Below are 17,180 nucleotides of genomic sequence, written 5' to 3' on the forward strand. Positions count from 1 at the left end.
AGTTACTCCAAAGAACATAGCTAGCTATTCATCACTTCTTACATGAATAGGAACCATCTCTATGCCACACAGAGTAAGTCTAGGCTCCAAGAACAAACTTATGGTAAGAACCAAGCACAGACAGACACGGAATTTTAATTACTTAAGTCTATGCCATACATTTAAAATTCAAATACTAAAGGGAAAAACAATTGCTCTGCTGACCCTCTAAATTCATTTAAATATACTGCCTATGTATTAGGAGGAAGAGCAGTATCATTTGGACAACTTTTAATGTTTAGTTGTTTAATTCATCTACAAACTTTGTAAATGTACAGTATGCAATAAAGATCCCACTTTATATTCTTCCAAACAGAAGTTCAATTTCTTAACTATATATTATACAGTCCATCCACTTCCCCACTGATTAGAAACAGCATCTATCATAAAACATATATGCATCTCCTTCTAGACTTTCTATGACTTATTTTCCTAATAGTATACCATTATCACCATATTTTAATTTCTATAATTTTATACTGTGTTCTAATAGCAGTTGGACAAGTTTCTTCTCATTTTTTTCCTTGTCATTTTTTTCTTGGCTATTCTTGCACATATAACTCATCCATATGAATTTTGAAATTGGCTTGGTAGGCTCCACTAAATTCCTTTGGCAGGACTTCTAGACAGAGGGAGTAATGGTTATCAGACTTAACTCTCCTACTATAAACAATCATACAACTGGACAAAATATATGAAGCAACTATTTTTAGGCACTGGAGAAGAGGCAGCAAGGGTTGTGAATTTTGAGAGAGAGATAAAAGGAGATGAGCGCCAGATCGATCCCAGATTTGTACCTGGGAGCATTTTCCAAACCATGGCACAAGGACGTAGAGCCCAAGGAGACAGCAGCAGTTCAACTGGGCAGAGAAAACAGAAGTCAGAATTCAGAACTGGACTAAAGTCCTGGAATTTAAAGGCAGGGTGTGAGAGAGGAGCTACGAAGAGCAGAAACCCCCCAAAACATCTGCCTCCAAGCCCCCTTGAGTCTGGTCAAATACAAAGCTGCTTATGCTTTGGGCAACCAGGCTTGACAGAGAGCAACCACTGAGACTAAGAGCTGAACAAAGATGCCAGAGGTAACATAGTAGTGAGAGATGTTCAAGTTCTAAACAGACTTTGCTAAATGCATCAGGCATCTGGTTGAGGCCCTAGAAAGGCCACCAGTACTACAGCCCAAATGTAAACGCTACTCTAGATCCACCCTAAAACAGCCTAAATCCAAGCCTCGAGAGAAGCTAGCTGAGCCAGCAGAAAGTTAACTGCCTACCAAAACAAAACTCTACACTTTCTAGAGATGATAGAGTAATCCACACCCTCAAACACTTAGCAATGTTTGGGCACACAATTAAAAAAGAAAAAAAAATACAAGACATACAAAGAAGCAGAGAATCTTGGCCCACATAGGACATCAATGTTAGAATTCGCAGATAAGAACTTTAAAACAATTATTATAAATATGTTCAGGATTTAAAGGAAATGATGGGCATAATGAGCAAACAAATGGGGAATCTCATCAGAGAAATGGATAAGCTTACAGTAGATCAGACACTGTAGGAACAAAAACACCAGGGAAGCTGAAGAAAGGCCAATAGAAACTATGCAAACTGAAGTGCAAAGAGAAAAAAAATTTGAGAAAATGAGCAAAGCCTCAATAAACAATGGGATGATATCAAGATTCAACATATGTGAATTGAAATCCCAGAAAGAGATGAGAAAGAAATGAGGGCAGAAAAATATATGAAGAACAAACAAAATTTTTCCAAATGTGATAAAAACATCAATCCATATATCCACACTGGTCCATAAACCATAAGAAAAAAATACAAAACCATAGCTAGGTTCATCATGGTCAAATTACTTAAAAAAAAAAAAAAAAGAAAAAGAAAAGAAAAGAAAAGAAGCCTAAGAGCAGCAAAGAAAAAGAGATACATCACACATAGGGGAATAACAATAAAAATGACTACTGCCTTTACATAAGAAAATTGCAAAGCAGAAGACAGTGAGAAGACATCCCCTAAGTGCTAAAAGAAAAATTATCCACTAAATTAGAATTCTACAGAGCAAAAATATCCTTTAAAAAGGATAAACAAAAAGAGAGAATTCATCACCAGGAGAAATTCATCACTACAAGAAATAGTACCTGAAGTTTTTTTAGGTTGAAGGGAAGTGATACCAGATAGAAACTTGGATCTACCTACATAAAGGAATAGACAGTTCTGGAAAAGGTAAATAAGAGAGCAAACATAAAGACTTTTTTATCTCTTATTTTCTTGAAAAGAAAATGGCTGCTTAATGTAGTGTGGGCTCATTGCCATATACAGAAGTAAGATTGTCAAGATTCGGATAAATGGAGAAAGATTTTTTAAGTTCTGACATTAGAACTTTTATAACTTTTTTTTAAAAGATTTTATTTATTATTTGAAAGAGAGTGAAAGGGTGAGAGAGAGAGAGAGAAAGAGATCATGAGCAGGGGTTAGGGGTAGAGGGAGAAGCAGACTCCCCACTGATCAGGGAGCCCGATTCGGGACTCGATCCCAGGACCTGAGCTGAAGGCAAACACTTAACTGATGAGCCACCCAGGCACCCCAGGACTTTTATAACTTTTAATATTATATATAAAATGACATAAATTAATTCAAAAGTAGACAATGATATATTAAGGATATAACTGTAACCTCTAGAGGTTGCTACTAAACAAAACCCAAGACAAAGAGCAAAGCTAAAAAGGCCAAACAGGAGATAAAATGGGATACTAAGAAATAATCAATCCAAAAGGAGGAAAAAGAAATGAACAGGGGTGCCTGGGTGGCTCAGTCAGTTAAACATCTGCCTTGGGCTCAGGTCATGATCCCAGGATCCTGGGATCGAGTCCTGCATTGGGCTCCCTGCTTAGCGGGGAGTCTGCTTCTCCCTCTCCCCACCCCCTGCTTGTGCTCTCTCTGTCTCTCAAATAAATAAAAATCTAAAAAGAAGGGAAAAAAAGAAATAAATAAATGGGACAAATAGAAAACACAGAGTAAGAGGGCAGACTTAAACCTAATCATAGGAAGAGTTACATAAATATAAAAGGATTACGCTCTCCAATTAAAAGGCAGAGATTTTCAGATACAAGTACTTGGAAATAAAGTTACGCTCTGATAGTTAAATACATAAAGTACATTCAATGAATGATAGCAGTTACCTATAGTAGCAACCCCAAACACTGTGTGCAAATGTGTGAAATGACTGTGAGCATAACCGAATGGTAACTCCAGTATAATCCACAGGAGGAGAAACTAGAACATGAGGGTAGTTGATCGCTGACATTAACTGACAGTTTATGTTCATTCACTTGTTTAATTTTCACAAAGACTCTATAAGGAACGTACCCCTTGATACCCATTTTATAGCAGAACAGACCAAGGCCCAGAGAGATTGAATCATGTTCGCAGGATCACATGCTGGTGAACCCACACTCTTAACGACCCTGTACTGCCTCTCTTCTGAATCTAAACAACTGTGCAGGAGGCAAGAGGAGTCAGTCTGTCTTCTGCCTGGCCCGGGGAGGGAGACCTGACCAGCTGATTGTGCAGTTTCCTGGGCAGGTGTGTGCACGTGGCAGAGGTGGCCCCATCACACAATCCGAACCTGAGAAGACTATTCATCAACACACTTTTTTCAACAAACTTTCTTGCTTTAGTTCCAGGACCCATCAAGTCCTTATTCTGACTTTGTTAGCAGAGGAGGAAGGCCCTGACTGAAGCAGGCAAATATTCTAGTCCCTTTGCAAGTTAGCACTGTCACTGTAAATAAGTAAATTGGCATCTGGCTTGTGTTTCAGACTCTCCTAAGTTTATTAAGCATGACTCAGTGCCTCAGAGCACTCTCACCTCTGAATAAAAAGTGAAAACAGGACTTCTGGTCCTTCAGATCTTTGGAAGGAAGTTCTGGACTGGGATGACCCTGGCAAGGCTAAGTTCTCAGGAGAGTTGCACAAACACTGGAGAGGCTGGGCTTGAGGGGTCAGTTGAGCCCTCTCAATGCTCCTGTTGTCTAACTACAATAGCATGAGCAAGAAAAAAGATGATAATAAATGCACGAGAAAGACTCTCAAAGCATGCTGTAGAGCACATACATGGAAAGTTGCCCCAAAGATGAGATCCTTATTCATTAAATTTAACCAAATTAGTTATCAAAGAACATTCCTCCAGAGAGGCCTCTGCAGAGTTTCACATGAATCACTCATGCCAAACAGTTAGAAAACAACTGATGGATGGATGGATGGAAGGAAGGAAGGAAGGAAGGAAGGAAGGAAGGAAGGAAGGAAGGAATCCACCTCGGAACCACAAGGTACCAGCGAGATAAAGGCATTCCATTAAGACCACATGAGCTCAGTACAAAATTATCTCAACAGGGATCGACCAAAATGGAAAAAAAAAAAAAATAGTGAAGCCCCATAAACATTCTCCATTACAACGTGCGTGTACAGCCCTATTATATTTGATATAAAAAATCCACAGAAATGACTCTTTCTTGAAGAGGCCCATGAAAACTCCCACCTAGGCTACCCGCACACCTCTCACTGATTCATTCAACCCCCATTTCTGCACAGCTCCTCCGAGCCTTCCCCACCCCACACTAACACTGCAGTGCTTCTCCCACTGTCCATGACTCCATCGCCAACACTAGCCCCTGGTACCCGCCTCACTGGCTCCCTCCCTTCAGTCAAAGTCACCCCAGCAGAGATATGCAAAAGAGCACCTTCCAACACCAGCACTCTCTATCTTGTTACCCTACAGTATTTTTCTGCACAGCACATATCACTAATATATTTTCTTATTGTCTACCTCCCTTTGGTAGAAGGAACTCTACAAGACTGGGAATTTTGTTTTGCTTTCTATGGTCATCTACAGAATTTAGAACAGTGCCTGTCAAGAGAATACAGTATGAATAAAATACTTGTAATTCAAAGTCTGACAGGGAAGAGAGGCCTAAGCAAACAGATCTCATAAACAGGACAATGCAGGGGCATAAAGGACTTCTGATAAGCTCGGAGTCAGAAACGTTTCCTGGAGGGAGAGATCCAGAGCAGGACCGTGAGGGAGGGGGGATTCAGGGGACATTCCAGACAGGGCAGGCAGCATGTGGAAAAGGCACAGAACACAAAAGAACATTGCACACAGGAACTCTGCATCGCTGCAAGAAGGGGATGGTGACAGGGACAAAAGACAAGGTTGTAACAGGAAGGCTGAGCAGACATGCCAGGGCAAGGAGTCACTGAGTGGTTTTAAGCTGAGGAGCAGTACAAGCAGATTTGCATTTCCTAAGTTTCTGTGGAGACAGTGGAGCAGTGGTGGTGGGGGCTGGGAAGGAAGGCAAATCTGCAGAGAGGAACATTTAGGTGTCTTGAGTGCACGTCACTGGATGCAACAATATCTCCCACTTTTCCAAAACACTGCTCCACTATCACATCTTATAGAAAGTGCCTTTAAAAAAAAAGTGAGAGTTTTTAAGGCCCATTTCTCATACACATTTACATGCACATACAGAAACACATACTAATAAAACCAGGTTTGACTGTGTCCAGAAACCACACCATGTAATGAGAGAGCAATTCTTTCTTTCTCCAGCTCACAGCTCTGCTGCCCCCTGAGTCGCCATCACTGTGAGATCAGCTCTTTGCCCACGGTGTCCCTCAGCAGCCACAGGTTTAAATAAGCCTAAGGCGTGCCTGGCTGGCTCCATCAGCAGAGTATGTGACTCTTGATCTCAGGGTCATGAGTTCAAGCCCAAAAAAAGAAAAAGGAAATAAGCCTAATGTAGAAATCTCAAGGGAAAGGCCTGCCATTTTAACAAGACTCACTAAGTCCTGTAGGCAGGAGATGCCCTGCTCCAGATGGCAAGCCTGAGCTCAGTGCCCTCTGCAGGGACTGGAGATCAGGCTGGACCAGCATACACATAACATAAAGAGAGACTGTGGGGGAGGGCGGGTTCCTCAGGGAAAACTGGGCACCGTCTCCAGAAAACAGAACAGATGCTAGGCAGACAGAAAAGCAGGCTTCTACCATCCCTCCTCCTCTCTAACTGATGAGGGAGAACATTTTTAGGGGGTCTTCCCCAATTCCTAAATTTCTCCCTAACTGATGCTGCCTAGCCGGAGGAATGGCAGGCTTCTGGCATCACTCAGTTGTGAACACAGCATTTCTCATTCTCACAACAGTCCATTTGAGAAGCCTCATTACCCTCACCTCCCACTGAGGCTGAGAGCCATAGACTAACTTGCCCAAGGGTAATTATGTGGCACAGGGAGGCATATGAGTCTTGGCCTAGCTCAAGCCAACTTTCTAAAGCAGTCATGCTGTGGGATGTAAGACTAATTAGTAGAGAGCTTGGAAAGATCATGCTTCTTTCCCATTCCAAACCCTCTGGTGTCTCTGTGTCACCTGAAGGATGAAGTCCAAAGTCTTTTTCATGACATCCATGACACTGAGCCTTCCCCACCTTCCCCCTCCACCTCACATCCCACTTCACTTCCCCTGCCTGGCAACAGCTGAATAATTAATGTTCCCAGAGCACAAAACGTTTTCCCAGGCCATGGCGCCTACTCCTGCTGATTCTCTCTGTGAATGGCTTGCCACCCCTCCCCATCAGACAAAATGCGGCTGCCTCTTCTGCCTGTCCCTCAGGGCTGGGCCCAAAATGTCTTCCCCAGCTTTTCCTCACAAAGGTCTAGTTCAGTGCCCCACTGCATACTCCCTTATTGCCTTGTGCATCATCCCAACGGACACATTAGTTTATAATTGTTTTGTATCCATTTTTTTCCCACTGAACTATAAAATATAAAAGCTCCTCGAGGCTCAGACTGTGGTTTTCATCTCTACCTACCTAACACTCAGCATGGGTATGTGGTACGTAGCAGGGCTATGCTCATTAAAGGAATATTCTGAAGATCAAAATTTTACATTATTGGCGATCTTTTCAACATTTCGTAAGTTCTTCTTTTATTAGCAACACCTTTTCTTTTGCATGTATATTATACATAGATGATTCAGTACAAGGGCAAGGAATAAAATACCTCCTAGAATTTACTATAGGAAAAATTTTGTCTTATCTGAACAACTTGACAGGATTCCTTTTCGTTGTTAGAACATGAAAATACATCAGCCATTGTCATCCCATTAATACCTTGGCTGCAGGAAATTCAGGCTAAACCTGTCAGATTTGCACTGCCCAAAGTTACACAACTCTAGATAGAATTGTCTCTCCATTCCCTCCAATTGTGTTACAGTTATTATAAACCACCTTAAATTATTTTAGGAAGGAAATAGCGACAGATAGGACACACTAGATAAATAATGGCTATCACTCAATGTTTTTGCTTCTGATGAGCTCCCTGATGAAGTTAACAGAAACCAATGTCTTTGCCAACATACGCAGAGTCAGTTCTAGTAGAAGCTGAATAATGACCCCCAATCCCCGGCCTGGTCTCCTGTGCCCCTGTCTGTTCTCTGGGTCTGATCCACTGGACAATAGATCTCTGTTCACAACATCATTTCATAAATAAATACAAATGATTTGACCAGCCTCTTGGGACCACCACACATGTCACCTCCTTAGGTGGGAAAAATTATCAACTCAAGTTTTACAATATCTTTAAAAATGAAACAAGACTGTGATATCCAATGATGATGATGAGGACGATGGCTAAAATTTATCTGGTGATTACTCTGTGGGAGGCATGATTCTAAATGTTCCACATATATTTACTCACTTAAATACCATGACAACCTGTGCAGCAGATTATTATCCTAATTTAACAGGTAAGAAAACTAAGGCATTGAGAAGTTAGATAACTTTCCCAAAGGTCACACAGCTGGTAAGTGGTGGGGCTGGAATTTTAACCTCTATATTTAGGTCCCAGGCCCATGTTCTTGACTACACAGCTCTATGGCGTATATAGAAATAAGACTGAGATGGCCAGAGCCAAAAGTAGCTGAGATCTTTAGAAGGAAAAAAAAAAAAGCTATTGACTAAAAATATGACCTTCTGTCTTTTTTATTTTCATTAGACTCATTACCCTAGATTATAATCAAAACCTGAACAATAATTCCCATTGAGAGCATGATAACAGGAGCGTGGGATGTAAGGCGAGACAGACAGAGCTGGGCTCCCCCACCCACTCCCCCTCCACCACATCCTGGCTGGGGATGCCCAGCACGTTGTTTCATCCAGTGTGCACAAAGTTGGCTGGCTGCAGGCTTCACAGATTATCCCCTAGTTACCATGCCTACACTAGTCCCCTTCCTTTGAGAGCTGTCCTCTCTCCACCACCAGAATGCATGGTTGGTATGTACTCTCACCCCTCAGCTGGCCAGGGTAACTGGTCTCAGTCAGATGCCTGACTAACCTGAGACAACCACGGTGTCTCACTACCTGGAGAAGGGATGGGCACAGGATCCAAGCTGAGAGCTGCCCCTGGCACTTTTCTAACTGGAGTTAGGAGAACCTTTTCCTGTGCAGTCATAGAGCTGTGAGGACTTCTGCCAAGAGCTGGCAGTGACCTCAGCAGCAGAGTGTTTGACAGAATAGAGTCGGCATGTAGGGAGGCCTAGAGAGACACTGGGGGCATTGGAGTCCCTGGTTCTAGTGTCCCCTTCTTCACTGCAAGGATACCAAACATCAGCCAATTAAGCACCTTGAGAGGACAAAAAGAATTTCTTTGGGTTTCTATCACTTTCAACTAGATGAGTTCTAACTTTAACTCTGAAACTCAGTTCCCTTATCTGCAACACTGGGAAAATAAAACAATAGCCCTATCCTCCCAGGGCAGTTGGGGAAATATTTTAAGTACTTTAGCAGTGTGTCCTAAGAACAGAAAGGGACACCTACAATAGCACTTGTCCTAATAGACTACTGCCAAAGACTGTGGAGTCATTCGTAGTTCCTCTCCTTGTCTTTCTCATCCAGTGTGACAGCAAGTAGTGTTGGTTGTATCTTCAAACTACGTCTGGAATCCAACCACTTCTTGAAATCTCTACTGCCACCACCCTGGTCCAAGCCAGGGTATGAACTACTACACATAACCTCCCAATAACACCCCCTGCTTCTGCCCTGACTTTGACCACCTATTCTCCACACAGTAGTGAGAGCAATCCCATTAAAACGTCGGTCAGAGAAGTGAACACGCTCCAGCGGCATCTCATCTCACTCGGTGCATGTCAGCTGTTCCTGACCTGGCTGAAGCCTCCCTCGGGGCCTCTCCTATTCCTTCCCCACACTCTGCTCCATACCAGCCTTCTTGCTGGTCCTCGAACAGCCCCCAGGCTCCCACCCCAGGGCTTCTGTACTAGTTTCCTCTATCCAGGACATTCTTTTCCCAAATATATTCAAGCCTTGCACCCTCCCCCTCTGTTAGGTCTCAGTTCAAAGGCCACCCTCTGAACACTCTGTTTAAAACTGCAGCCCCCCCCAATCCATTTTCCTGTTTATTATCTGTCTCCCCTTTCTAGAATGTAAGTTTCATGACAGCAAGGAGTTTTGACTGTTTTGTTTCCTATTCTTTACAGCATACAGCAGGCACACAATAAATATTTGCTTAATGAACGAATGAATGAATTTGTTCTCAATCCTCTTTTCTGGGGGTTAGGGGGGTAAACATGGATGACAGCAGGAAAAAAACGTGGAAATCTTATGACAAAACTTCACACTTACTTGGCACAGCGTACCCAGTGTGTATGTCGGTACAAGGAATACAAGAAACGCTGGCGATACATGTTCCATACTTTGATGGATTTGTCTTCAGAGGCTGTAGCTAGAAACTGGCCATTGGCTGAAAAGTCTACACTTCGAACTGGAGCTGTATGAGCTTTAAATTCAGAGGATTTCCCTCTCCTGGAAATAAACAATTTAATATTTATAACACTTGATTTCATTATAATCAATAACTATTGATTATATACAGACTTTGAAACATATAAAACAGTTAAACTCCTATAAAAAGTTAACAAAAGTATGAAAAGTTTCTTCATCAACACACTTTAAAGCTGGTTTTATTAATTAAAGTCACAACTGATCCTCAACAGGAAAGACATGGGTGGTCCCACTCAGAAATGCACTTGCTGGTTTTGTTTTAATTGGAAGCTACAGAATATTTTGAACAAATCTCAACCATCAATTTTAACTTACCTGTTGTTCCTCTAGAAAAAGCAATAAATAGTTTAAAGAACCTGCAACCTAGAAATCTAAGATAGATTAAATGAATAACTCCAAGGAAGTGTTTTCAAACTGGGGTCACGTGGAACTCATGCGGACCAGCAGTCCGGGTCGGGAGGGAAGAGATGCCCCTTACGCCATTTTTCCCCTCTACAGAACATAGCTCTAGGTGATCTGACTTTCCTGTTTCCACTTGTGTTCACACGCACCAGCAATGACAACTGAGACCCCAGGGTGTAGCTCAGGCCTTGCTCAGGCCAGGCCCAATCTTACACTCACAAGCAAAACAAAGGACAAATGGTAATAACACAATCCAGTTCTCAACTTTGAAACTTCAGATGCTTCTTTTTTCTTCTTGACTAGGGTGAGAAAAAGAGAATAGAAAAAGAAAAGATGGAGACAATAATGTGTGGCATTTAAGGAGAAGCACCAAGGGGGGGGGAATGTTAAAATAGTTAGGGGCAGGCTAGCAGATAGCACTGGAGTTCAAAGGGGGCATTTGGGAAATACTACTTTGTGTCAGCATTCCAAAGTTCCCAAGACACTTCAGAAAGTGTCTTTCCATTCAGAAAGTCGTATTTACATGTAACTGAAAAACATTGGGCAACAGAATTTGAAGAACTGAGAAGTCATACTCAACAGCTCCCCTTCTCTTCCCACATTCAGTAGGTCAACAAATGGATTTAGTGATAGTGATAAATTGCTATGACTTCCCAAATATCCTTTTAATACCTCTTCTCTCTATCCCAGCTACGCTTACACTAAGGTAGATACACCCTCCATATCCTTCACCGAGATTATCACAAAAGCTTCTTAACCCGTCTCCCTGCTCTAATCTTCTATCCTCCCAGTCACCTTCATATTGTGCTTACTACCTCCCTAAAAGTGTCACTCTAAGCATGTAAATCCCTGCATAAACGTGTCACTGGCTGCCCTCCAAAGAAAGGTGCAGAGCCCAAGCTCTACCGCGAGGCATCCTGCCGTTACACTGAACTTTGGACTCAGAACGTGGCCGAGCTTCAAACACACCTCTGGCTTTGCACTTACTGCTTTTTCTCAGCCTGGGTTATTTCCTCCACCCCAACCCCCCTTGACTAACCCAGGCAGGCTTCACTGCTCCTTATCTGCTACATCTATTTCGCTTATTACATTATACAGTACTTAAAAAAATAGACCTGTTTCTCTTCTATTAAGCTGTGAGTTTTTTTGAGGATAGGAATGATGATTTATTCATCCCTATGAGACCAACATCTAGCACAATATCAGGCATATAAAAAGAACTCAATACATTTTGTTGAATTCCACTGGGAAAGGTCATTACTTAAGGTTCTTAGAGCCATCCTGGCTTATCCCTCCAGTGGTCTGTAGAAGGTAAAAGCGACTGTCATAAATTTCCATCCCCTGATACATGATATTATACCAGGAAAAACTAAAATTGATATTTAAAAAAAATGGGAAGGAGCATTTAGGGTCTAGTTCAGTGAAGTTTCAAGGCAAGGTTCTATGAGTGGCAGTTAGTATAGTTTGGCTGAATTCAAGAATACAACCTAGAGAAAACCAAGACAAGACTGCCACCTGCTCTGACCAGGAAGCCAGGAGACAGTCCGACTCATCAGGATCGGCCCTGGTCTTCAGTTCTACACTCCACACTCCAGCAGGCTATCCAGCTGGACTTCTTTCTAAAGAGCCCGCCTCTCGGCTATACTCTGGTGTGACCCCTGGACCCGGTCTCAACAGGAAGCATGTAAGAAACCACAATAGGAGTGCCTCGTGTTTGCTGTGCTGCTGCTTAACTGCTTTGTAGCTCCTCACCTCGCCTTGACATCTGCTCTCTGCCCACACATATTTACGCCCCCTTTCTGCCCACATTCTCTTGACTGCCCAGTGTGATGAACTCCCAGCCGAACCGTGTCCATGCTTGTTCCTACTATTCTCCCCTAGCCTGCCAGTCACCAGGTGTGGTATCTGCGAGTATGGCCACCTCCTCCTCTCAGCCCTGCACACATATGCTATTCCTCTCTCCCCCCACCCCTTCCCCCCACCCCTTAAGGTGGAATCTACCCAATTTTCCTCCTTTTGCACCTGGGCTGGTTGTGACTTATTCTGACCAACAGAATGAGGCAGAAGTGACACTGTGAAGTGTCAGACCTAGCCCTTCAAAGGTCCAGCAGCCTTCATTTTTACTGTCCTAGAACCCAGCTGCCAGGCTGTAAGGAAGTCCTCATCCTGGCACAGAGAGGGCATATGGAGGATCAGGTGCCCCAGCCAACAGCCAGCACCAGGCCGCAGGCGTATGAGTGAGATGCTGGACCTGCCAGCTTAGTGAAGCTAAGTGAATAACAGCCAACATCAAATGGGGCAGAAGGATCATCCAGATAACCCACACAATTATGGGAAAGGACAGTTACTGCATTAAGCTAAGTTTTGAGGATAAGGTTATGCAGCAATAACTGATAGATCAGTCTCCATCCCACTGCCATGATCCACGAATGCCCTGGCCTCACGATGATATGATTTAGAAAGAGAAACCAGACACATCTACTCAAGACTAACTGTTGCACTTAGATCAGCCCATACAGATTAATGATTGTGTGCGTTTTGCTTACATACCCTTATATAGTTTATTCACTAAGAGTTCCTTGAATTAGTAATGGGAGACGGAAGCTGTGTTGTGGTGAAGACAGTAGATCCACTAGCTCTAAATCCCCAAAGTTAAGGATTTTAGAAAACACTTTCCTTTTTGGACCCCAAACCAGTCTCCCTTCCTCACAGCTCCCCTGTACATTGCCACCCACAGTGTCATGAGAACACGTTGCTTCTCTTCAGTAGTTTTCGCTACCATCAGGGTAATGTTCAGATATCTCAGCATGGTGTTTCCCTTGGGTGGTGGCAGAAAACAGAAGTGCCTACTGGAAGGAAAATGCCCTGTGAACTTCCACGTGGGGGTGCCTGAGACTGTCCAGTCACATACCACGAATCAAATCCTGCCACGAATCAAATAGAGCCAAGGCAAATACTCAAATTCTTATTCTCTGAGGTAGTTATGGGAGGAAATGATATATTCTAGCTAAAGAAAAAAAGGGGGGAGCATGGGTGAAACCACTGATAACTGCTGATACCGATAGCTGCTGGACGTCGCGGGGCGGGGGGGATCACTGTGCTGTTCATTCTATTTTCATGTGTGTTTGAAAACATATAATTAAGAGTTCAAAAAAATAGTTCAAAAGCTTTTTAAAAAAATCATGGCTCAATAATTGCTTAAAATAGATAAGCTATCAGCTAGGATTTAAAAAGCCTCTTATAGAGAGATTTGTTAGGATAGGACTTTACACAATGCTATGATTTATACATTTGTCAGAAACTTTCCTTAGACAGAAAATAATGAATGATATGCACCAAAGAATCGCCCTGGCACAGGAATTAACAGATATCCGAAGGTCCCCAAAAGATCCACAAATGGGCGACAGTAGGTTAATAAGCTATAAATTTCAGTTATATACGTCAATGTGTAGCTCTCTGGGTAGACAATCTGAAGTTTACAATGGATTTATAAAGGGATTGATAGCCATCCCCCTGCCAAAAAAAAAAAAACCTTAAGCATATTTCCATGGTTAGAAATAGGTTTCAAACAGAAAGGATAATTATGAGTTAAAGATGAGGAAAAAATGATATGAACTAGTTTGCTAACTTTATAACAAGGGCAACATGCCTTGCATGTGACTCAGACTAAGGGCAGTGCAGGTAACCGGGAGTGCAGGCATTCCCAAGAAGCACACAGGGAACAGCCAGGCTCATTTTCTTTCACATTCCTAAATCCAGAGTATATCAGGTATTTCTTTGTTTCTCTTACTTATCAGGAATCCAGAGTCTAACAGTTCTGTCTCGTGAAGCAGATGCCAGTAAGTTTCCAAGTGGGGAAAACTGCACGCTGGTTACAACATCCTTGTGACCCACATATCTGAAAGCTCTGGCTTGTGGCTTGCAATTCCATAGCATGAGAAACGTATCCCAAGAAGCAGTAGCTATTAGGAAAGAGAAGAACAAACCATTGATTGTTAAAATGTAAATGTAGACATGTCTCATTACAATGGGCAGCATATCTTGTAACAAGATGTCCAGGTAACAGAGGGGCTGGAGGTTGTAAGGCTGACCAGGTAACGGAAAAAATATTTTTAAAAGTAACGCAAAGCTACATCATTAATGTGCAAGCTTGGCTGAGTCCTATGCAACCACAAGTTAGGAATACTGGCCCCTGCACCTGGTTGGAGCTCAATGATGATTTACTAGAAGGTGGAAGCACAGCATAACACAGTCCACAGAACTAGGAGAGGTTTTGTCTCTCTCAGGGTGACTGGGAAAGTTACTTAACCTCTGTGTCACAAAGACCGAATGTTTTTCCTGACAGGGCTGGATGAGATGATTTTTTAAAAACTGTTTATGCGGAGAGAATTTCACACTTAAGAGAAAACATAAGAATAGTATAAAGAAGGTTAATACACCCTTTGTCAGATCTACCTGTTGTTAATATTGCGCCCCATTTGGTTTATAATTGACTCTTATGCTCACTTGTACTCACTCTCTCTCTCCATATGCAAGCGAGCTCACACGCATGCATAGACACACACACACACACACACACACACACACACACATTTTTCTTTCCCTGAGCCATTTGGAAGTAAATACACCATCATGGCATCTTTATTCCTAAATACTTCATTGTGTTTTTCTAAGAATAACAATACTATCTTATGTGCCCATAGCACTATCAACTTCAGGAAGTTGATTACTGACAATACTTTAATCTACCAACAGTTTTCCAATTCTGTTAACTGACCCAGTGATGTCTTTTATAGCTGGATAACATGATCTTGAAAGTCTCTTTCTGCTCTGACATTCTACAATTAATAAAAGAACTGTATATGTCAAACAAATAGCTTAAGGCTTTAAGAAAATAAAAACAAATGCAACCAATGGTGGAAATAAATGCCTCGAAGAATGAACAAATAAACAAATGAAAGATCAATCTAACTCTTGCCCCCAAGTCAAATTTTATATACGCATGTAGCCCCCAAATTACCCCAATAATAGGAACCAGGTAAATGAGAGTCACTGTCTAGATTGCAGAATTCTTAGAAAAAATGCAACTTTCTGTTAGAGAAGAGAATATAAGTCACTGAAAACCTTCTAATTTCTTTGGCCACAGATAAAATTCACCTGGACTTAGCCTATGCATTGTTTCCATGTAAAATAGTTACAGTGAATTGTAAAATTTCAGGTTATAATACAGTATACTACCCCCTTTTTTTAAAAAAATACAAAAAGTTGATGTTCCACCACAATTCATAAGATTATTAAATATTTATATTAGAGTCTGAATTATCTGGAGGTAATGTAGACAAAACAGGGAAAACAATGAATTATCACATGCATCATACTTAGGACCCATTTGAGTTCTAAAGTATTATGCTGCAAATAAGATCTACAACAAGAAGTAAGACACAATCCCTTACCTCAAGGAATCACAACATCATAGAGGAGATGGTTCATTAATAGTATCATACATTTTCAGAGGACTTTTACAAATTATTCATTCTATTTTCTGTACCTCCCACTCCTTCTTATCTACTGTGCCCACTCCCCCACTGGCAAGTATACTATGTTCATTGTATTTATCGGTCTGTTTTTTTTTTGTTTGTTTGTTTGTTCATTCATTCATTCGTTTTGTTTTTTAGATTCCATATATAAATAAAATCATATGGTATTTGTCTTTATCTGACTTATTTCACTTAGCATTATACTTTTGAAGTCCATTCACGTTGTCACAAATGGCAAAATATCATTTTTTTAAAATATGGCTGAGTAATATACCTCTGTGTGTGTGTGTGTGTGTGTGTATACATACCACACCTTTATCTACTCATTCATCAATGGACACCTGAGCTGCTTCCATATCATGGCGATTGTAAATAATGCTGCAGTAAACATAGAGGTGTATATATCATTTTAAATTAGTGTTTTTATTTAGGTAAATACCTAGTAACGGAATTATTGGATCATATATTTCTAATTTTTTAAGGAATCTCCATACTATTTTTCATAGTAGCTGCACAATTTATGATCTCATCAACAGTACATGAGGGTTCCTCTTTCTTCACATCCTCGCCAACATTTATTTCTTGTCTTTTCAATCCTAGCCATTCTGATAGGTTTAAGGTGATATCTTGTTGTGGTTTTGATTTGTATTTCCCTCATAATTAGTGATGTTGAGCATCTTCCCACATGTCTGTTGGCCATCTATATATTTTCTTTGGAAAAAAATGTCTATTCAGCTCCTCCACCCATCTTTTAATCAGATTATTTGTTTTTGGGGTGTTGAGTTGGGTAAGTTTTTTATATACTTTAGATCTTAATCCCTTATCATATATATCATTTGCAAATATCTTCTCCCATTCACTAGGTTGCCTTTTTGTTTTGTTGGTGGTTTCCTTCACTGTGCAAGAGCTTTTTATTTTGGTATAGTCCCAATAGTTTATTTTTGCTTTTGTTTTCCTTGCCGGAGGAGACAGGTAGAAAACTGTTGCAAAAGCTGAAGTTAAAGAGATTACTGCCGACGTTTTCTTTTAGGAGTTTTATGGTTTCAGGTCTCACATTTAGGTCTTTAGCCCCTTTTTTTCACTGAAATTGAATTTTTATTCCAAATAACTATAATGGCTAGAAAGACAACAGATAAAACTGAAAACGATTTGTTTAACTGGGAATTAGTAGTAGTTGATTTCAGGAGAGCAAACGGTGCCATGACAGCCTGGCACTCTGATAACAGCTATAACTAAGAAAGCTTAAAAATAATCCATCTTCTTCTGGTGCAGCATGTACAGCAGGTAACATCGAAAGAAAGAGAGGAGGAAAGAAAAGAAAAAAAAGGGGACAAATCCACAAAATTCCAA

The 17,180-nt window shown here is 41.3% G+C and overlaps 1 protein-coding gene across 4 annotated transcripts in view; it reads right to left on the reverse strand.

Annotated features, from left to right (window-relative positions):
* Positions 1-17,180, reverse strand: part of POC1B (POC1 centriolar protein B) — a 103,882-nt gene that overhangs the window by 66,769 nt on the left and 19,933 nt on the right. For all 4 annotated transcript variants that reach the window (XM_034643482.1, XM_034643479.1, XM_034643481.1 and 1 more), the window contains 2 exons: positions 14,084-14,255; positions 9,733-9,912 (listed from right to left, as the gene is read on the reverse strand). In XM_034643482.1, coding sequence (XP_034499373.1) covers positions 9,733-9,912; positions 14,084-14,255 — 352 coding nt within the window. The remainder of the gene's footprint in view (positions 1-9,732; positions 9,913-14,083; positions 14,256-17,180) is intronic.

The sequence above is a fragment of the Ailuropoda melanoleuca genome, chromosome 15 (assembly GCF_002007445.2).
Source record: "Ailuropoda melanoleuca isolate Jingjing chromosome 15, ASM200744v2, whole genome shotgun sequence".
NCBI lineage: Eukaryota > Metazoa > Chordata > Mammalia > Carnivora > Ursidae > Ailuropoda > Ailuropoda melanoleuca.